This window comes from Nesoenas mayeri (assembly GCF_963082525.1).
Source record: "Nesoenas mayeri genome assembly, chromosome: 2".
Taxonomy (NCBI): domain Eukaryota; kingdom Metazoa; phylum Chordata; class Aves; order Columbiformes; family Columbidae; genus Nesoenas; species Nesoenas mayeri.
In genome coordinates this window covers 25,804,619-25,826,695 of record NC_137543.1, presented here as the reverse complement: position 1 = coordinate 25,826,695, position 22,077 = coordinate 25,804,619, and the positions used below count along the sequence as shown (strand labels likewise).

General features: G+C 39.7%; 1 protein-coding gene across 1 annotated transcript; it reads left to right on the top strand.

Annotated features, from left to right (window-relative positions):
- Positions 1 to 739: 739 nt before the first annotated feature.
- Positions 740 to 19,483, top strand: NDUFAF6 (NADH:ubiquinone oxidoreductase complex assembly factor 6; the record flags this gene model as incomplete). Its single annotated transcript, XM_080340377.1, has 9 exons — positions 740 to 888; positions 4,296 to 4,395; positions 5,269 to 5,391; positions 8,530 to 8,586; positions 10,121 to 10,223; positions 13,178 to 13,311; positions 15,027 to 15,128; positions 18,829 to 18,885; positions 19,355 to 19,483. The coding sequence occupies exons 1-9, from the start codon at positions 746 to 748 to the stop codon at positions 19,481 to 19,483; spliced, it is 948 nt and encodes a 315-aa protein (XP_080196503.1). The 5' UTR covers positions 740 to 745.
- Between the last annotated feature and the right edge of the window lie 2,594 nt (positions 19,484 to 22,077).

The window sequence follows — 22,077 nt, the reverse complement described above, 5'->3', positions numbered from 1 at the left end:
CTGCTGTCGCTTGTCATAACAACTAGGTTGGGCTGGTATAGTTTTAAGATGAAATTGCTCTCAAGCACGGTGGCACTTTTGTATGTATTTGCTGGCTTATCCTCACATAGGCCAAACTCTGAGGGCGCACAGCTACTCTGTCTGCGAGCACAGGATTAACAGGACCATTTTGTCTCCAAATAAACTCCAGCCGTGCCATACAGTATGGAGTCCCTCTCCTAGCCAAGACAAGGAAACAGGGCCTCTGTTGCAAATCTTAGAACAACACATTTCACCGAGGCCTGAGCCCAGGGCGGGCTGCCCAGCCCTGGCAGAGCTGCCCCACTCTGCTCCCGCACACACAAACCAGCCCAGAGGCTTTTCCTCATCCTACAGGTGCTCCTGTGAGGCTCCTACACCACAGTGCCCATAGCTTGGACACTTCTACAATTCAGCTTCCTCACTGTGGGGGGGCTTTAGGTTTAAAGCCGCAAGTGCCTGGTTCCGCACGGAGCAGAGGAATTCACCTCCAGCCGCACACCGAGGGAAACTGAGGCTGAGGGCGGCACATCGGGCGCCATTTTCACGGCAACAACAGGCTGTGCGGCTCTCACCAGAGCCCGGGCCGAAGCCGCGCGTTCTCGGGTGCCATCTACCGGCCGTGTCTGCGCCAGACGCTCCGAGCGGCGCGGCCCCGCGGGGCCGGGGAGGCTGGCGGGCGGGGCGGAGCGCGAGCGGCATGGCGGGCAGCATGGCGGCCGCCACCATGGCGCGGGCCGGGCTGCGGCAGCGGCTCTGCCGCCGCACGCTGAGGGGCGGGCTGCCGGGGCTCGGCGGCGGGAGGGCGGCAGCGGGCTGGAGCGGCCCGGCGCCCGGAGGAGAGGTGCAGTACTGCGCCGAGCTGGTGCGGTGAGTGCCGGGGGGGGAGCTGCCGAGGCGGGGGTTTTCCTCTCCTCAGGGCTCGGGAAGGCTGGCGAGCGCTTCCCTCCTGACGGAACGGCTGCTGAGCCTCCCGGGAAAGGTGGCGGGGTGTCCCCTCCTGCGCAGGCCGCCCTCGGCCTCGCCTGGCCCCGACAGTCACCCCGGCGGGCCTGAGGTGAGTGGGGCCGGTGGCCTCGGCTCTCGGGGGAGCGGCGGAAACTCGATAAATGTTGGTTTAAGCTGTAAATGGCAATTTCTGTCCCCCGCATCTTTCACAGCCGCTTTTCTTCTGAAATAGTGAACGTTCCCGTTTCATTTTTCTGGGATTTTTGAAGAGAAATATCACCGATTGAAGATAACGGCTGTTTTCAGGTGCTCCTGGCTACTGAGAAATAGCCAAGCTTCCCCAGTGCTCCTTGGAAAACGTGCGAAGGCAGAGGAAATCTGACAGCTCAAGTAGCTTCTCTGACCTGAATGCAGGAGGAGAAGGAAGTTTAGTTTTCAAAAGTATCGTTTTTGGTCAAATCCAGGATGCTCCAGGAGAAGCAGGAGCGCAGCTCAGACACATCCAGCCCCAACAGTGTTCCCTGCTTGGCTTCTGGGCCGTATCCAGCATGCAGGGCCCCTCAGCTGCTTTCTAGTCTGCAAAAGTTCAGAGTTAAAGAGTAGAAACTCAAACAAATCTCTTAGTAAAGACTTAAATAATGTTTCTTTGGATATAATTGTCCTAGATGGTTGACAAAAGCAGGGAAGGCTTCCAAATGAGTATGGAAAGAGTGGAACTGGATCATCTTCTCCAGACTTCTCCTTGTAAAAAATATAAAGGCATGTGTGTGGTCCACAATAATGTTTGAAGTAGGAAAACTAATGGAAGGAAATGTGACAATCTTAAATTTTCTATGCAGCACCAAGCAGCAGACTTTTAAAGATGCATCAGAATACATCACCACGTTGCATTTTCCTTGATAAAACTTCAGATTACAGCTTTGTCCTGGTTACTCTGCCCAGGATTTGTCCACTTGTTTGTCAGGAGAACAGAGGCTACATATACAGTTAATATACAAGTAAGGTTAACATAATACAAGTATTTTCAGTAACAAATAACTGTGAACAGAATAGTTAGATTCCAGGGCGCAGAAGCTGAAATGGTTGAATTTAAGCTTGTTTTTGTTAAACCACGAAAGAGACTGGTTATAAAAATATAGTAGAATTCAAAATAATAAAATGGCAGGTAGTTATGCTTTTGGCATCATTTAATTGAAGCTGCTGTTCACAGTAGCTAATATGTTGCATGGAAATAAAAATTTATAAAAAATAAGAAGAAAAGGAAGGAGTTACTGTTCAAACAGAAATAAAATACTTGGGGCTGTGCGAGCATCAGCAGCTTCCCAGTCCTGAATTTGAGTCTCCCACACATTAGGAAGAAGAAGAACAACAACAACAACTGAGTTATGCCTTAATATTGTAGATTTGTACAACTTTTTGCAATGTGCAAGATGTCCTTTCTCTTGGGTTTTCCATTTTATGTTAAATAACTTTTTTACAAGTAGCTGGTAGGTATGTTTTCTGTCTCTTGCTGTTTATGATGTCTGCTCTGGAAGACAAGCTTGCGACTTGATGGTATTATGGAGTTTTGTAATGTGGAAGAAATTATTCCTAGGACTTAAAATTTTTCATTATACTGAATGTCCAGTAATGGTCATAACCAATTTTTCTTCCATCTGTGGATTCATATGTACGTTTATACTTACTTGAGAGGAAAACTGAAAAACACTCAATGCCAGACTTAAGGTCATTCCCTCTTTTCTTTGTTCCTTACCCTAATACACTAAGAGGGTTGAGGTGGAACATGAGCTATAACAATATCAAGTTTATTTTACAGGCTGAGGCTTAATGGATTTGCTTTTCTGCTGTCATGTCCAAGGTTGTACTGTCAGCATATAATTCACATTTCTTTGTGATTTTTTTTTTTTCCCTTAGCTATTTTTTGCTACACTTAATTTTTAAGCTTAGAATACTTGGGGAAAAAACCCACCAGTATGCCAACACCATTACTAGAGGAAAGACAAATTTCTCTATTGTGCTGCTGTTTACTTTGTGTAACGTGTTTCTTTGTTTCCTTTCTGGAAGTAGAGGTGGTTCTGTGTTGTGTGAACAACCCAGGCAAACTGCATAACTGGAACTGGGAAAATGTGTCTGTAAACCTTTCAGCCCTGCCCAGGGTGGGCAATACTGGGTATTACTACAGTTAGCCTTGAAAAAAATTCCACATTTGGAGCTGATAAAGCTTTCCACAAAGTGTCTTGAGGGAAGTTTGATGCATCTGTTAATACGAAGGTGACCTTTAAAGCTTGATGAAACTCACAAATGTAATTTTTTTTGTTGATGCTTCTGGATTTGCATCAATCTCTAAAACAAGTTTCACAACTGTTGTGAAAACTCTAAGCATTTGCAACTTGAGAATTCTTACCCCTGCAGCTGCTGTGTATTGTAGGGGTAAGAACCTCTGTTAAATATCAAATACTTTTTTTAGATGCTAAAAGTAGCAACCCTAATAACCCTTGGTTTTAGTTTGGCTTTGCTATTTTAAGCTTATATTCAAGGAAACATGAGTACATGTAAGAACAGCAGAGTTCATGACAATGAGTAAATGTGTTTTCCTGGACACCAGCTTCCTCACTCTCGAAGCAAAACCTGCAGTTGCTGGTCTTGTTCTAATGAAGAATTAGGTTACAGGCTTATCAGAAAGTACACAAAAATGTTGTTCAAAACAAGCAATTTAGCTTTTCAGTGGTGACCAAGTGTTTTTGTTAGCTACAGTTATGTATGATTTTTCAATTGATGATTCTGTGTGATGTGATTTTTTTTTTTTTTAATTATTATTTTTTTTTTAATTTAGTTGCACACCCAAGTGGCCAAACAAAGGCATATCACTCTAGGTTGGCAACAAGTTACCTGTGCTGAAGCTGCCAAGACACAGAGTTTTTATGCTTTGAATGTAACTACAAAAACTTACTGGTTCAGCAAGCGCTGTTCTGCCAAGCTCCAAAGCACAATCTTTTAAAGAAATGTGGTTTCATGTTTGGAACAGAAGTCTGGAAGTTGGACAATCTGGATTCTATTTGCAGTTCTGCCAAGGCCTTGTTCCATGCCTTTAGCCAAATATCTTGAGATCTGCATTTGAGAGGTGCACTGAGAGTTCAGACAGCATCCCCTCTCTTGTGGAATATATCGTATTTTAAAATAAGCTTAAAAGCTGCTACTTTTGCTAAGTCAGAATTTTGAACTACAACTTCTTGCTACTGTTTTAGGAATCCATTGTTATAAGCAAGCAATAGCACACCAAATTTACATAGAGCTATAAATAATAAATGTATTTTTTTATCCTTTTATAGAAAGCGTGACTACGAAGGGTTTCTGTGTTCTCTGCTGTTGCCTGCCGAATCTCGAACCTCTGCTTTTGCCTTGAGAGCCTTCAATGTGGAACTGGCTCAGGCAGGTATTAAAATATATTTGTGAACTCTGGAAATTTAAAACAACAGTTTCAATATCCTATATTACACTAGTAGGTGGTGTTTTGCCAATAATAACTTCTTGTATTATAAGGAGTGCAATACAAATTTCTAGTTTTGAACGGTCCTTTGAAAGTAGCCAGCCTCTCCCAATTTATTTTGTGTAGTTATATAGTTTTTCTGATTTTCCTCTTTGTTGTAAATTTTAGAATTGAATTATAGCAATAGTGGTCCTTGATATTGTTGTGTGATTGCATCTATGTCCTGGCTTCTCATGCAGTGACTAAGTTGATAAATGCAGCTAAATCCTATCTGTAGAAGGTCTGTCAAAAACTTGGGTAATACAATTAGTCCCAGGTCTTTGTTGGCAGAAGGCAGGTAATGGAAAGGCTGCTGAGAGGGAAGTGTGTGCAATAATTAGAGAGTTGTGGGAGGGGTGTGGCTGCAGTTTCTCCCCTTTGCCAGGTGCCCCAAAACTGCCAGCTCAACCGGGAAAGGTGGTAACACCTGCCAGAAAGGAGCGGTTCAGGAAATGTGCTGACTGAGCAGAATGCCAGGTCAGAGTGTCTGGGTTGTGCTGCTGGCACTGCCCTCCCTTGCTGCTGCCACCACTGGTGCTTGTCCTGCTGGGGACAAAGCAAAGGTGATTGTCACCCAGGACTTAATCTCTCTGGGTTGTGGTGAAGACTTATTTTACTCTCTTTATGTTCATATGCTTTATGAGGAATAAATATAAATTCAGAACTGAGTGCTTTCCCTGCTGAGTTTGGCTATGTACTGTGTCTGTCTTTTCAGTGTAGATAAACCATGTGCCTTAAAGAAACTCTGAATTTCACTCCGGATGTATCCTTTCCAGATTAAAGACTCCATAACTCAGAAGACTACAGGTTTGATGCGAATGCAGTTCTGGAGGGAGGCTGTGGAAAAGATATACTATGATAATCCACCACATCAGCCAGTTGCTATGGAACTGTGGAGGGTAAAATACACCTTTATTGTCCTAAAATTCACTCAACTAAAATATTACTGTGTGGAGAAATTTCATCATTTCGTATGACCCATGTTGCATAGTTAACAGCATTGTTTTTTTAAAAAGAGATAATGTAACTTGTGTTTGTGTCTGTGTGGTGTTTTATGTTACCTACAATGGAAGAACAGAGCTGGAAAAGGAGGGTATTTAGGTAGGATCTATGTGAAGGGTCAGACTTCTGTGAACCATCTGTCTTTTTCTCTTCTGTTTAGGTGACGGATGGAGGAAATTTTGGTAAGCTGATAGCAAGAGAAACACATAAGCGTTCTTTCCTGAGCCAGTGCTAGTCCTACCTGAAGAGAGTAAGCTGTACAAAAAGACAGAAGCCTAAGCACAGAGTAGCATATAGGGTATAAGGAAAAGCCCAATACCTTCATACCTAGTTACTGGATAACAGGAAGTTATTAGCACGTTCTTCTCCTCACATCACGAGTTGCTTGCTGACTTCTATTTATGTATTATGTTTTGCACAGATCCTTTTGTGTGCATTGAGTAACAGGGAATGTACTTGTGAACTTAACAGTTTATTTTAAAATAGACTGTTTAAAAGTTTATTCAGATGTCCAAGTTCTGCGGGCACTAGAGCATCACACATGAAGTACACCTACCGATCTGTTCCTCTGCTGGACATGGCCAGAGAAACAGGCTGTCTTGCAAAATTATTTTATTTCTTGTTAGGACTGTCATCAATATGTTTGATGGATGATTGAGGTCTGAAGGCAGTATAAATGGATTTCTTCTTAATGCTGATACAGAAACACAGAATAATTTAGTTGGTTGGGATCTCTGGCTCTCATCTAGTCCAACTTGCCACTCAGAGAAGGTCTAACATCAAAGCTAGATTAGGTTGTCAAGGTCACATTCAGTTGAATTTTAAATTTCTTTGGGGATAGAAATTCCATACTAACTTAAGGCCGTGGGCCAAAGCAAGTGGCTTAGAACCTTCCAAAAGAGCAGCTACCGTAAGGCGTCTACTATGTAAGATCACAACTTGCATTTAAACTAAGGATCCCTGAGCTTCTAGACAGGAAAAACTTCAGTTTGTCTAGATCTCAGTAGCTGAATACAGTTAACATAGATCCCATAGGCAGTTAGGTTTGTGGACCTGTTGAAAAATAGGCAGTGAAATATGGAGTCTTCATCCAGGTATTAATCCGCATTGTTCGTGTTGAAATGCCGGGAAAAGCAGGACACTCGGTGTAACACTGGATTAGAACAATGCAATTCCTGCGGGATTAGAGCATTTCACTTGTTGCCATCTTCACACTCACTTTGCTGCACCTCTGGGACCACAAAAACGAATCCTTCCCAAATCCTCTTTCAGTGTTTTTTGGCAGTGCTGAGACTGTGGCCTCTCCCTGACTTTATATGTGAAATAAAGCATAGGTGAGCTTTTGTTCCAGTCTGTCAACACTTGCCATTTACATTAAAATTGGGATTTAAACAAGATACAATTTGTTTAAGAGATAATATAGGTAAACCCAAGAAGTAAAATAAAACACCTGTTACAGTCACATTTAGGAGGGCCCGGGCTATTCATAGGTGTCTCCAGCTCAGATGTGTGTGCTTCAGCCACAACAAAGGCTTTGTACAGTTGGAATGAAGACTGGCAAATGTTGTGAGCCTTTTTATGGGATTACAGGAGTTGGAAGATGCATCTAGGTTGATATTTTAATGCAGACACTAAAATGCAGAATTGCTTATTTTGCATGTCAATCTGTCTGTGCCTCTGCTTTTTGTTTCCTTCTTTCTGTCTCTCTTCCAGCACATGGTAAACTTCCAAGGAACAAGACTGTTTTCTCCCAAAATGCTTTTCTCTCCTTTCCAAGGAGCTATACGTGCTTTAGTGTAGCTTAATTTATTTTGTTGTCTGATTGAGTCAGTTAGGTACAAGTTGGTTCTGGGTATGATTGTATTTATTCTTTCAACTGCTTTTAATTTCAGGCTGCTTGTGTGTGTATCAAGGTGGGGTGGAAATGTTTATTAGCAGAAGACTAACTTAAAAAAACCCGAAACATTGTTGTGGTAGGTAAAAAACTGGTATGTTGAGATCAAAACAGTTTAATAATTAAAAAGAAATAGTATTAATAACAATAATAAAAACTGTAAGGAAAAGAGATAAAAAATAACGAATATAAAAATAAACCCCAAGAAAGCGATGCAAACAATTGCTCACCACCAACTGATGGATGCCCAACCAGTTCCTGAGCAGCAGCCCCACCAGCCTTCCCCCTTGTTTTATTGCTGAGCATGACATCATATGGTGTGAAGTCTCCATTTGGTCAGCTGGGATCAGCTGTTCCTGTTGTGTCACCTCCCTGCTTTCTGTGCACCCCCAGCCCACCTCCTGGCAGGGCAGTGTGAGGAGCAGAAGAGGCTATGACACCGTGTGAGCTCTGCTCAGCAGTAAGGTTAAATTTTGTTTATAAATATCTAGATGTGTCATTGTAGCCTTTCCTACAGCGTGGTCTGCAAAACTCAGTGTGTGTAAGAGGACTGAATGTAACCTGACAGAATGAACTGGTACTTGAACAATGTCAAATACAAGATAAGTGCCAAAAAGAAGAATGTGTGAATATGCAATACTGTGGGATACTCTTTTAAACAAAGCCATAATATTAATATTATTATATTTTTAGGATGCTGTTTTGACAGTACGTCTTGTTATGTTGTACTGACGTTTTCCTGGAAATTTACAGGGGAAATATTTTTTTTGCTTGACTCTGGAGGAAGCTGGGTTCTATTTGGAGAGTGAATACAGTTATCTGTAAATATTTTGTGGGAAGATATAACTCCGTGAAAGGATAAATTACTTTCAAAAATGTTTTTAATTATATGCTTTTAGTTAGCTGGCTTGATGTCCAAGATTTCATTTTTTTGTGTGCAACAACTTGTAACAAACTCCATTTGAAAATTTTTGTATTTGAAGAAGATTCTCATTTTCCGCCGACACGCCACTTTGATTTAACTCAGTGAATGTAATCCTTGTAAGAAAAGGATTATCTAAAATAGATTTCAGCCTTCAGAATGCAGTACTACCATCACTTTGTATACATTAACATGGATGTTTTATTTCGTAATTTTCAGGCTGTCAAGAGGCATAACTTGACTAAAATGTGGTTCATGAAGATCATTGACGAAAGAGTAAGTGTTTACCAGTCAAAGACTGATTCTGGTCCTAGTCATATTTGGTTTTTTCCCCTTATTTTTATGTGTTTGTCTGTAAAACAAAAGCTTAAGTAATTAATCTTTTCCAGACAGTAGTATTTGTCTTTAAGAATGATACTGCTGTATTTCCTTTTAATTCTCCCTTGATGCTCCTACTTGTAATTTCTACTCTTTCTCGCCAAAATGGCTAATAGAATCCTGTGTTTATTTTTGCTTTAAATAGATGTCATTTGAGAATCCACATCTTTCTTGCTCTGATAACCAGTGTATTTGTGCTCATGTTTTCTGTTCCTGTTCTCTATTCCTGATTTGAAGTGGTTACCCCTAGAGGTAATCCATCAGGAGTTACACTTAAATACCTTTTCTGTACTTAAGTGAGGGGCATTGCATCCTATGGGATTAAGTAATGAGATCTCCATATGCAACTGTTAACAATTCTGGAAAACTGCATTTTAATAGAAATGGAAATGAAGATGCGCAAGAAGAGAAACTGGTACATGGTCTCTTTTTGTACCATTCTGAGGGCATTTGCATATTGCAAAAAGTCACACAAATCTTGTTACTCTTCAGCTTTTTTCTTACCATGTGAATTTTGCCCCTAAATAGCCTTCTTTTGTGATTGGTCACGGATATAAAATCTCAAAAATTAAATGACCGATCTGAACCTCTCTGCCACACTTTGGTGCCTCTCTTCATGATGGCTGTAGAGATTTTTCTAAGCAGTGCTGTCGATGGAAGCATTCAAATCACATTAATTTTAAAATACCCACCCTTTTTTCTGGGAAAAAACAAGAGGAAGAATTTCACTGGTACAGTCATGTTGCTACTCTCACACAAAGGCAAGAATGAAGAGTTGAGGGCAGGAATTTCTTAAGCTAACTTTGCTGCTGGAATTAGTGTCTCATGAAGTTACACCTTGAGCAAATTGATGGTCCTATAGTGTCATTGCTATGGAAGAGTTTAGAGTTTTTTAATCTTAGGACAGGTTTCAATCTTAAGACTGATATGTTTTAACCACAAAAGCAACAAGGACAGGAAGAATGATGGAGGAAGTTACATTTTTGGGAGTGTTTGCATATGAATGAAACTTGTGTGCATATTTGATGGATTCATTTTTGTGCATGTTTTAAATACACTCCTATTTATCTAAATGTCTCTGTGCTTCATATGCAAATTAAGTATTAAAATTAGCAGCCCCATAGTGTAAGAATACCATATGGTGTTTTGTTTTGACTGTATCTTTTTAAACGAAGAATTCTGATTTCATATTGTTGCAAAAAATTACATTTGCAACCAGACTTGGCTGCAGTTGTATGTTATTTGGCTATGTTAGATTTGCTGTAAGCTTTAATGGCAACTACTATTTGAGTTTATACTGTCTTTCTAGATCTTAATTTTGTCCTTTTTTTCTTCCTCTAACAGTGGGTTAGACTGACATGACTGTAGTAATAAATTTGTACAAATAGCAGTTATACTTATGTTTTACTGAGCTTCTCTGTTGTTGTTACAGGAGAAGAATTTGGATGACAGAGCATACCGTAACATCCAGGAGCTTGAAACGTATGCTGAGAACACTCAGAGTGCTCTCTTGTACCTCACCTTGGAAATGCTGGGTAGGTGTTTTCCCCTTTTTAGATTCTGTTGATGACTCGTTAGTGGAGGTACAACATGTATCGATGTTTCAGAAAGCCCACTCTTTTTCCATGGGAGTTTACTTTCAGTAGCAGTTGTCTTAGGTAATACTTCAGATGTCTTTTGAATGCTCAGCCATAAATCTGGACTTGTACTCCACCTGTCCTAGAACTACGTATTTTCCTTAGAAGCTGCTCAGTGGAAAGCTCATTGAAGTGCAGTTTCCTATTGCTCCGTTCTTCGTTGCTTTGTTTTCTCTTTTCTTTCTCCTGTTTCAGCATGTGGTGAATTCAGGTCTTCACTGTATTTTCTGGCTGTCCCACCTGTCAGAACACAAAGTACCGTAGTTATTCTTCAGCCATTGTTCTATATTGCAGTGATGTACACTCGTTATCTTTCAACAGCTTACTTCCCAGCCTATGAACTTCCATTGGTGATGTTGTAAATTTGGTTCTGAATCCTCCTCCTGGTACGATCCCTGTGGTTAAGAGCTAGTATCTGTGTCATGTCTAACACAAGAGTCACAGATTGGGAAAGTAATGTTCATTTGCAGTGAAGAAAAGGGTAACTTTCTTTTAGGTGTTGGTTGCATTATGGAAGTATTCCCTGTATGATCTCAGACATAAAAGAAATGTGAGAATTACTACTATTTAGTAGTATTTAGTATTGTTGTAGCAATATTTTACTCTTGCTAGTCTGACGAAAGGCCAGTAATGAGGCTAAAAGAGTTTAGAAAGAAAAAAGAGAGAGAAGTAAGAAGATACACTGAGCACATTTTTCTTAGGAAGAAATGAGGAACCAGCCTCTTAACATCTGATGTTCACTTCCTCAGTAAGTAATCAGTTAAATGTTCCAAGTGTCTTTCTGAACTCCTGACTGAAGAACTGTAGGAGTATGAGAAATACCAGCATCTTCCATTCTGAGAAACATCTTCGATCCTGAAGAAAAGTTTAGTCATGATTCAAGTCAGATGATCGTGTTCTTGAAAATCTGTTATGGGGGCTCTGTGTTTTCTAGTTTCCCTATTGTCATGTTGAACTTCTCTTAAATATACCAATGTTACAAAATATCTAAGGAAAAGTCCTTCACTGCATATTAAACAGTTAACTTCTGTGTTTTTTTCCACAAATGGAGAAATGAACACAGTCCTTTTCTGGGTGTTTCCTATCAGCAGTCTTTTGTAGAGTAGGTGGACCTGGTTTCGTTACAGGTCATGTTCGCTAAATTTCTTTTGCTTTTTAGGTTCCTTATTCCTGGCCTGTCTTCATTTCTTGTGTATCCCTCCTAGTAGTAGTGCTGCTTTATTCTTCCTGATTTCTGTTTGTCTTTTTTCAAGCTCATTTTGATTGATAATCTTGTCCAACATCCTGGTACTTCATCCCAGCTCCTGTTATTTAAAAATATTAATGTTGTGGTCCCTGATTCCTTGCCTGAATAGTTAGGAGTCTGGTGCCACTAAGAATTTTGTTAGACTTCTTCAAGACGTCACTTCTGGGACATATTCCCAGGTTGAGCACAAGTCATTGCTATAATAACTCTTACTCTTTCAGCTGCTGTTTCTTTAAAAATATTATTTTACTTTTATTCTTACTTTATAGGTAAAGCCTGAGCTGCCCAGTCAGTATCAGTAAGTTATATCCATTGATTACTCCAATTCCTCTGCTTTCTACTGTCATTGCCAAAATAAGTCCATGTAGTCTTCTTAGAGCCACTGTTTTGAAAGGGTTTCTGAGACCCATTCAAGGGTGGTGCTGCAGAAAAACTGTGATGTAGTTGCCATCACAGAAAGGTTGTAGCATGGAAGGTGTTGGTGTCTTCTGCCAAGTAGCAAGTGATAGGACAAGAGAAAGTGGCCTCAGGTTGTGCCAGGGAAGGTTCAAATTGGATATTAGGAAAACTTTCTTCACGGAAGGGGTTGTCAGGCATTGGAACAGGCTGCCCAGGGAAGTGGTGGAGTCACCATTCCCAGAAGTGTTTAAAAGCCATATAGGTGAGGTTCTTAGGGACATGGTTTATTGCCACAGTTGGGTTAATGGTTGGACTCGATCTTGAGCATCTCTTCCAATGAAAATGATTATACGATCCTAAGGCTCAGGCAGTGAATCTGGTACGCCCAGTATATTAATAATTTTTGGGTGTCAGACTCATTAGTTTGCAATTCTTGTATCCTACTTTCTTTGTAGAATGCTGCTTCTGTTAGATCTTTTATGAATTTAAATTTGCATTTTCCTTTAAATTTTCTCAATCCTGTGAAAACATTATGGCTTTATGATCAGTCTAAGACAAACTTGTATGGTCTTGACATGAAGAGCAATGCTGCTGCTTTGTCCCTCTCATCTCCCTCTCACAATTCGCACTGTTGCGTGACTAAAGTTAGTTTTCCATTGCTTTCGTGATCTAATTCAGTTTGCCGGGCTACTCCCTCATTGCCCGTCACAGCACAAGGGAGCTAGCAGAAATACGGGTTCGGGGGGGGAAGCTTAGGACCCTTCTCTTTGGCTTCAGTACACTGCTGGATCAGCTGCAGCTAATAATGAAAACGTGCTGTAAGCACTACTGCTTGTCAGTAATCTCACACTTGAATGATTTTTCTGGCAAGAAAACCAGTTATTGGAATACAGTTATTCTGGGACAGGACATGCCAATGAAAATGAGTTTGTGTACTGATGTATTCTAGCTGAACAGGTGTCACCCTTTGCAGAAACTGCAACAAGCTAAGAGGCGTCTTGCTTCTAAATGTGGAAACCAATAAATTTGCCTCCTGCTTTGCACCTCTGAGATGGGTTCTTAAGGCAATTTATGAACATAGACAGTTCTATGATGGAGCAACAAACTCAGTTTTCCTTAAATATGACTGTGGTACACATCAGGGAAGCCTATACCCCTCAAAAGACCTGAAAGTATGTTTCTGAACGTGTTATTTCTGCAATTTTAGGTGTGAGGGACATCCATGCTGACCATGCAGCCAGTCACATTGGGAAAGCGCAAGGCATAGTTACCTGTTTGAGAGCAACTCCGTATCATAGCGCAAGACAAAAGGTCTTTCTTCCCATGGACATTTGTATGTTGGTAAGAGAAGCAAGTTGACTGGAATTGAACAGTATAGTGTTTCTGACTGTGTCTCTCAACGCTAGATATGAGATCATAATTTATTAGGCCAGAAACAGAACATCTTTTTTCTTTACTTCTTTCTGTTGTGCCTAGTAATATACCATTGTCATGGTTTTATATCCTTTGGGAGGTGAGATGAGTGACCTTCATGAAACTCTAGGGTTTCTGGGTTTAATTTTACTTTTTATTAAATGTAGTGATTCTGTGAATATTTTAGCTTTCAGGAATTTTTCCATTAGTGTGTAGAAATACACATATGGAATGGGGCCTGTGGTGTGGTTTGGGTTTTTTGGTTGGGTTTGGTTTGGTTTGGTTTGCTTTTTTACTCCCTATCCCCATAAAGGAAGCATTGTGAGAAATTTTCTTCTGAACAACCTTCTTGGATTTCTCTTTACTACCTTTTCATAAATGTGCTGGTGGTTTTTTTTTTTGGTTGTGGTTTGTTGGATTTTTTTGGTTACATATTTGATAGCTATAAGCATACTTTCCAGATGTTGCTGTGATAGATGGTATAGTCTTCCAATTTAAACTGTACACCTGTTTTGCATTGGAATTTAGCAGATCTTGCAATTCAGATAAAATGGGATTAAAACTCAGATTTATTCATTAGTGTTCTCTGGCTAGATCTATAGGCACCGCAGCTGTTACTCCTTCATCTCCCATCTATATTTTTAAATGTTAATGGTGTTCTTTTTATACTTAACCAAAATGTCTGCAATGCTGGTGATGCTTAAGGCAGTTGTGTAAGTGTTTTCTGAATATCTTTTCAATACAATTGAAAATTTTGATTTGGAGTTAGTGATTTAGGTAATTGCAAAAAACTTAGATACTAACATCAGTCAAGGTTATAAGACTGCAGAGAGGAGCTGCATCCTGCTTTCAGCCTTTCTGGGACTGGATGATACAGGAGGCCTTCCAAGTCTTCAGCTTTTCAAACATAGCCTAAAAAATCACAGTCATGCCTTGCCATGGAAGGTGTTTTACAGTGAAACTGCAAAAACAGCTTGCATGCCTTCTGTGCAGACTGACTGTCTCTTGAGCATTTCGGCTGCTGGCAAGTACCGCAGTTCCATTGGAGTCCCTGTCTCCAGTACAATTCTGAATATACCATATTATGTCTTATATTGGTCACTATGGTCAAAGAATAAGTTTGAGGTTGTTTTTTGGGGGGTTTTGTTGAGGTGTTTTGGTTGGGTTAATTTAGAGTGTTTTGGGTATTTTATTTGCAAAGTTGATGGTGCACACCAACCCCAAGATAATGATTTACTTCATAAACCAGCATGGCTTCCATGTTAACCGCTACTGGCTTTCTTCTGCTTAATATCAATTCTTGGATTATGGTTTTAGAAATTGGGCATCTAAACTGATCTAAATTCCCAAAACTTTAAAATCTGACTTGGTTATCTGACTGACCACAAAGTCTTTGGGGATCAAATTCATGTAGACAGAGTATGTACTGACTGTTCTCTTTGTTCTCTTGAATTTTTTTCCAAGTCACTGACAAAAAAAAGGGGTGGAGAATAAAAAAGGAGGGAGCAATGCTAAAACATTGAGGCTGATTCAGTCTTGTGTCACTAGTTTGGTTGCTGGGACAGATTTTTGAGAACCTAGAATGGAAACTTGATATTTATTGAGGTTTTTTTTCTCTTTTTGATTTTCCTTCCTATGTCTAGCATGGAGTTTCACAAGAGGATTTCATAAGAGGCAAGCAAGAGAAAAATGTGAGAGATGTAATATACGACATTGCCAGCCAGGCCCACATTCATCTAGAACATGTGAGATTCCTTCCTTTTTGTATATTTAAATAAACATAACTGATGCTAATCTTCACAAAGCATTGTGCATGTGTTGTAGGAAGACTTACAGCTGCATACTTAATTTCAAATGTTTTGCCTTTAATTACTTTGAGGTTTTATATTAAAAACAAACAAACACAAACCAAAATAAACACGAGCACACAAAACCTTTAAATATTACAGCTACTTCTGTATTAATATTATATTTATCTGTATGTACAGGAGGCAGTTTACTCACAGCCAGGTCCAATTGAATATATGTAAATACTGGCTAAAAGCCTGATTACTGGAAGAGAGACTTCAAGCAGACTTTTATAAATGCAACTATACGCCAGTGTAGGATCAACACCATAGGAAGCACTTGTGCATATGGTAGTTCACAGGATGGTGGAAGAGCTGCCAGGCAAGCAGAGCGTGCTGCCTTTAGTTGCTGCTTTGTGTGTGGGAGGGGGGATTTGTTCCTTGATGTGACCAGCCATGCTCAAAGCTATGTTGGAAAAGGTGCTTTCTGTTTATTTCTTTCTTGGCTCACAGCCAAGTGAATTAAGAAAGACTTTATTTGATTGGACCAGTGGATAATGAATCCTGAAGAACTGCAGAGTCCTACTCTATTTTTCTTTAATACTCTTTTTTTAGCTACACTCTGAGTTGCTTGTTGGTACATAACACAAAAGCAAAAGGATTTTTCATCAGTGATGTTGTGTCTGCCTTTGGAAGACAAAACTTGCAAGAAGCGCTGTAAAGAATTTCTTATGTCTACAAGTTGTGTATGCATATACTTTGAGTATTGCATCCAGTACTTCCAGTCAAGATGGTCTGAAAAGATACCGCTTCAAAGGAAAGAAATGCCAGATTTATATTGGTATTTACGCCATTAATATAATCCTCCATTGCAGCATTGACTTGTGATCACACTGTTTTATGCTATGTTTTATTTCTGAAGGTAAAATGAGGCAGCTCTGGTTTGTTCAGTCAGCGCTTAGTTAGTTGATTAATGTTTATATTTTTTGTTAATAATTTTTAGCCTTGGGCTTTATTTTTAATACAGACTGTAATTTGCACTTAATGCATTCCTGTTCATGTCGTTTCACCTGATGTCTCAGTTTTTGTTGTCACATGCCCAGGGAGATGGTTTATTCCATTTAGAAGCAGGGAACAGAGACAAAATCCAAGGTCAAAACTGTCCACTGTCTTTGCTCAAGCTGAAATAACTTAATTTTTCTTTTTTTTCTATTCCCCACCCTTCAGCCCATAATGCACAGTGTATACAACGCGTTCGTGTTAGTTGCACTTGTGGCTTAAAATAATGCCAAGTTCCTGGCCTGAAATGCCTCATATCAGGGATGGGAGGCATGGAAAATGAATGATGTATATTTATTGTCCAGCTGCTTAAAATTTGGTTGCTGGTGTTGCATGGAAACTTTGGGACAGAAGCAGGGAGAGATTAGAGTTCTTCAGAGCCTTTCAGATAACTTGATAAATCTTAGTGTTTTGGACCCCTGGCTCCCAGTGTGCCAACCAGCTTCTGAAGAGGGCAGAACGTTATGCTCCCTTCCTTCCCACTCCATTCCTAGAGCCCTGCCTTTGTTATGCACTGGGAGGGTCCTGTGGAAAATATGCAACGTGATCATGTAATTGGAGACTATACAGAAAAGTATAAACACAAGGAAACCAGATTAGGGCAGTATTAGCATTTTATTAAATTGAATGTTGATCTTGGCATCCTTCCTTTCCCTCCCCCTTTTTTTTTTAAATGCATGGGTTATATTATCTTAATTAAAAAAAACCCAACTGTCTGGATACTTGCTTCCAGCCTCCATCATAATCAGCGAAGAAGACAGTGCAGGATCTCTCGAGTGTTCAAATCATTTGAACTGTCAATAACTGGCAGTAATAACAGGGTATTAGCCTCCTTGATAATCAGATGGTCTTTGCTAATGCAAGGATAAAGATACTTTCTCCCCTAATGGATGAAATGGGCTTTTGCTGGCAACATTTGCTGGGTATTTCAAGACTTCAGGTGTATGTAATGGGCTGGTGCCTTTAAATGCATCTGTTCTCTTGAATAAAATCACAATCTTGTTTTGCCTGAGGGTCTTTACAGCCACTTGCCCTCTGTCTTAGTTGGAATTACAGGGTAGGGTAAAGTTTAAACCCTGCAGAGAGGTTTCAACAATCTCAGCATTTGTTCCACAAACCACATATTTTGGAGGATGAGGGTAACAGTTACCAGCCCCATTTCACAGTCAGAAGAAACATAATCCTCAAATGCTAAATTCACAGTGATTTTATATGGACTGTACTGCAGTAATGGGGCACTTAATCTTGGGATAAAAGTTTTTGAAGTGTGGTCAGCTCTTCCTGACACTTCGACTGATGACCAGCAGAGGGCAAAATAAGGTAATGAAGATTGGAGTTTTCTTTAGGAATTGGGTGTTGTATTAGAATAAAAGGATATAATAAAAGTGCTCTGTCAGTCCCACAGTGATCCTTTTGAAAGCCTGTGAATACATTTACATGTTCCCTCTCTTAAGCATTCCCTCTCCTGTTCCTCTTTATAAAGAAGATCTCCTTTAGGCTTTTTGCATTTATCTCAATTATGCTAGATCATCAGGGACTCAAAATACCAAGGAAGATAAAATGCTTTCTGAATGACATAAAATGCATTCTGGGTTAAGAAGGTCAAGCAAGGTTACTTTCTTTTTTCATCTTGCAATTAATAACAGTAAGGCAGAGCATTAGATCAAGGAGGAACATTTTCCTTTGTGTATATATATAAATACACACACACATGTTATTACATCTCAAAGTTCTAAAATCATTTGCCCTATGAAAAGATTCAGTATTTTTCCCTACTGAAGTTTCAGCCTGATTTTCTCAGTTGTCTGGAAAGATCATGGAAAACTAATAGAAACTCATGCATGCTCCTCAGTATTCATAAGGGGTTGGTTGGTCGGTTTGGTTTTTAACCTGTAAAAAAAAGGCAAAATAGGGGATTTTGTATTTATAAACAAGCTTTACAGGAAGATTTGCTTCAGCGCTGTTAGATGTGCCTGAGTTGTACGTGGGTTTAAATTATAGATTTGATTCAGCCATGGTTTAGACTCTGTTTATACTTAGATACTGTGGACCTGAGGCGTTAAGATCCTTTCAGAGTCCCATAAATGTAAATGGAGCATAACTGGACTTCTGGGACTGATAACAACACTGGACTAAAAAGACGCACTCAGACAAATGCATTTCTGGTCTTCCATCATTTCTGTCGCTTGGGACGCGGAGTGGTATTTGGTGGGGGAAAAAGTGTTGAACTGTATTTACTAAATCAGGTGCAACTTGGAATTTTGTCAGAACAATGGATGCTAATTTACATTGGTTTATTATTACATGTAAACTGTAAGGCTGTCAAAACATACAAGAATTTTAGCAGGTCCCTTCCAGTATTATATACTTTCTGTGTAATTACTGTTGCGTACAGTGAGGGGTGGTGCTGGCTTGTACATAATGTAAAATTATAGTTTCAGGATGTCAAAATAAAAAGGGATGAAGGTTGTAATACAGTCTGTTAGCTCTAACCATTATATATAGTAATTGATGTTTAATCTCAAATGTTATGTTCTCTTAATAAGTATGTTTTGTTTGTTGTTGTTGTTTTCTCCCACCTTACCCTGTTTATTTTCAGGCTAGATCTTTCAGTAAGAAAGTTCCTGTGAAGGCATATCCTGCTTTTTTCTGTACGGTAGGTGTGATATCATGCACTCGTTAAGTGATGGATTCATTTCTGTGCTAATATGTTTGTGAAGAGTAGATTACCAAATTAAGCATGATTAACTAATACTTCATGTGTCTCTTTTGGGAGGGTGTTATACCTAAAACTTCTGAATATCATAATGTGTGTCTGACTGTGGAACCTTATAATTTTGATCAACACTTCTAATCCTTCTTTAAATACGTAATTTCATCCAAGATACTCGTAAACCATCATTGTGATGCAAGAGCCCAAACTCCTGTCTAATTTTCTTGTATGCTGGTTGGTCTAGTAAAAAATGCTTCTCTTTAATAAATGCTTCTTCTTTAGTAAATAAAAAAGGCAAACTGTCAAGCCTTTTTTGCAGTTCCCCATTCAGTTTCATGTATTGCTTTTTAAACTTAATGCCCAGTTATTTGTGTGCACCATATGAAATATACTTTTTTTTCTTCTTTTCTAGGTTGCTTTAGATGATTATTTATGTAATATGCGAAAAGTGGACTTCAACATATTTCATCCAAACTTACAAAAGAAGAGTACATTATTACCATTGCGTTTATATATTAGATCTTGGAAAAAAACATATTAAATTTTTTTTTAATATGGACTTAGAGTGCTGAGATTTTCTTTAATGTCTTAACTTGATATAACTGTTAAATGTCTAACTTCACACTTCTGCGAAGTGCAGTTCATGGGAAACAGCAGATGCGCATGAACTGTAGCTGTCGGCTTGCTGGCAGTACTTAAGTTTGTTCTTGGAATATTATGCTGATTTCTGTGCTTCACATGCCTGCCAAGTCAGCTATGCTGTTCTGAGATTACTTTTCTTGTCTTTCCTGTAATAACAGCCATATGATAGAATTCTTTTTGGACAAATTCTGTGCTAATGGATACTTCTGACAGTTGACATGTTACTGGGAAAAAAAAAAAAGACAGCTTTCTGCCCAAAAGCAGTTACAGTAGATGCCTTACAAATCAGCCAAGCAATTCTGTTTAGTGCAAGGAGCAGACTTCTTGTAAGTACTAGTGATGCTTCGTAGTTGGAAGAATGAGCACATATATTTGAATGCAAGAAACTGTCAGGAAAAGCTGTTTTAATTACGTCGCGTTTATGTAGAATTTCAGAATGGTGAAACAGAGCTGTAGTACAGAAATTATTGAACTGTGCGTTGAGATGGAGCATTGAAGTGTCTGTAGGTCAGGTGAGGACAGAACCCTCACACAGTCCTGACCTTCAGCTCAGCCAGAGGAGTTTTCGCTCCGCTCGTAGCCTGGCTGTGTGTCCTGCCGACCCCTCGTCTCTCTGCCTGTGCCCACAGCTGTGATTGCAACCTGGCTTCGGCTGCCCCTTCGTTCATATTCACCACGTCTCTCAGGACACCCTCCTGCCTGGCTTTCTTCAGTTCCTATTCTTCGGCCCTGTGAAGAAACACATTCCTCAATGATCCAGGTCATTTTAGTCCTCCCTCTCTGTAAATAGACTGCTGTGTTTTTTTGGTGGGAGGTTACTGAGAGATTTGTACTCAGCATCTCTTAGGATCAAGGTAAATATTTCTGGTTTATTTGTTGTTTGGTAAAATAATACTTCTTAACATCCAACTTGATTCGGTTGCACAAATCTGGTAGTTTATTCTCCTGTCATCCTTGTTCTGTTAAATAGCTGCTTTTCCCAGAGATTTGTTTTAATCACGGTTAATCTCCCCAGATGCTTGATTGTGTAACAGCATCCTGTATTTTAGTGGACAATGCTATATAATGAACTTCTGAGAACAAGGCTCATGGCCTTTTTAATCACAGAAACTGTCAGCATGGTAGAAATTTTAAGAACTCAACATTAAATCCTTCATTTGGTGATTTTATTTTACATGTTTGGAGTCAGTTTGCGATACAGATCTTGGTTAATTCTGCAGTGTCCTAATCCTGAGTAAGACATTTCTCTTTGAATGTGTTCAGCTCAGGATCTTGGTTTCTGTATTACTAGAGGTGTCATAATCAAGACTGAGAAAACCTAGAAAAATCCATGTATGCTGGATTGGGAGTATATTTGCTATCTTGTAAAAATTAAATCTTAACAGGTTCTGTCTAGTTCTCAAGTCAGTTGCTGTATCTTACCATTTTGGTGCTGAATGCGGCAGAGAGGTTTGGTGAAGTGTTATTTCCTTCCTGCGCCGGCACCATGCGGGATCACCAGGACATTGAGTGGCTACAGTGATCTTTTGCTTCCAGGCCACAAGGCCAGTGCTTTGCTTCAGTGTTGAAGTGGAACAAATCTTGACAACGTGCTTACAATGCATCAGTGCAAGGCCTGATTTGTAGCCATGTGATGCAGTGAATGGTTGGCATGGTGAGAGGGGACTTATAAGTGAATTAGTAAAAGGGATCTGGAATAAATAAATTGTCGCTATGGAGTTTTGAGAAAGTAAAACAGCACTTTGAATTGCAAATGCCAGGAGGCTGATGGAATGAGCAATCTATGTCTCCTTTGTAGCCTTCAGGGAACAGCTGGCTCTCTTGGATGGTTATGCCTGATTCTGCCCTTAGGGGCAATGTTGCGAATGGAGGCATTAAATACCTGCCAAACAAGGTAGTCTTAATTTGTCTGCTTTCACTAGTATTATCTCCTTTTATTTCTCAATAGCAGTGGGTGACATATAAGAAATTCTGTTCATCAGTTCTGATAATTTATAATTCTACATCTGACAAAAATTTGTCTTGTTTCTCCTTTTTTTTTGTTTTTTAATCTGGCAAAGTATTTTCTTATTGGTCCCAACCTACTGGTTATTCATATCAGAAAAGCAACTAGCAAATCTATTGCTAGCTGCTAATTACGTGTTTGAAAATAATTTCCATGTCTAGTTAGCCTGGTCCATGTAAAGCAGCATTCTAGTGGGTGTCCCCCTCAGTGACCTTACATTTTTATATGTCTTTTATCCTTATGGTCTTGCTTTTGGTAAAGCACAGAATTATATCTTCATCTTTCTCTTCAGAACAGTTCACTGGAGTCTATTCCCAAGTCTCATTCCACTTAGACTTGCAGGTTGAAGCTAGCAAAGCATAAGAATTATATTAGTCCTGTAACAGATGGCATTTTGTCCATGGTAGGTAGCAGCTACGGGATCAAAAGTCCTGAATGAATTGGAACACATCAGACATCACTTACCCAGTGATCTTGCTGGTTACTTG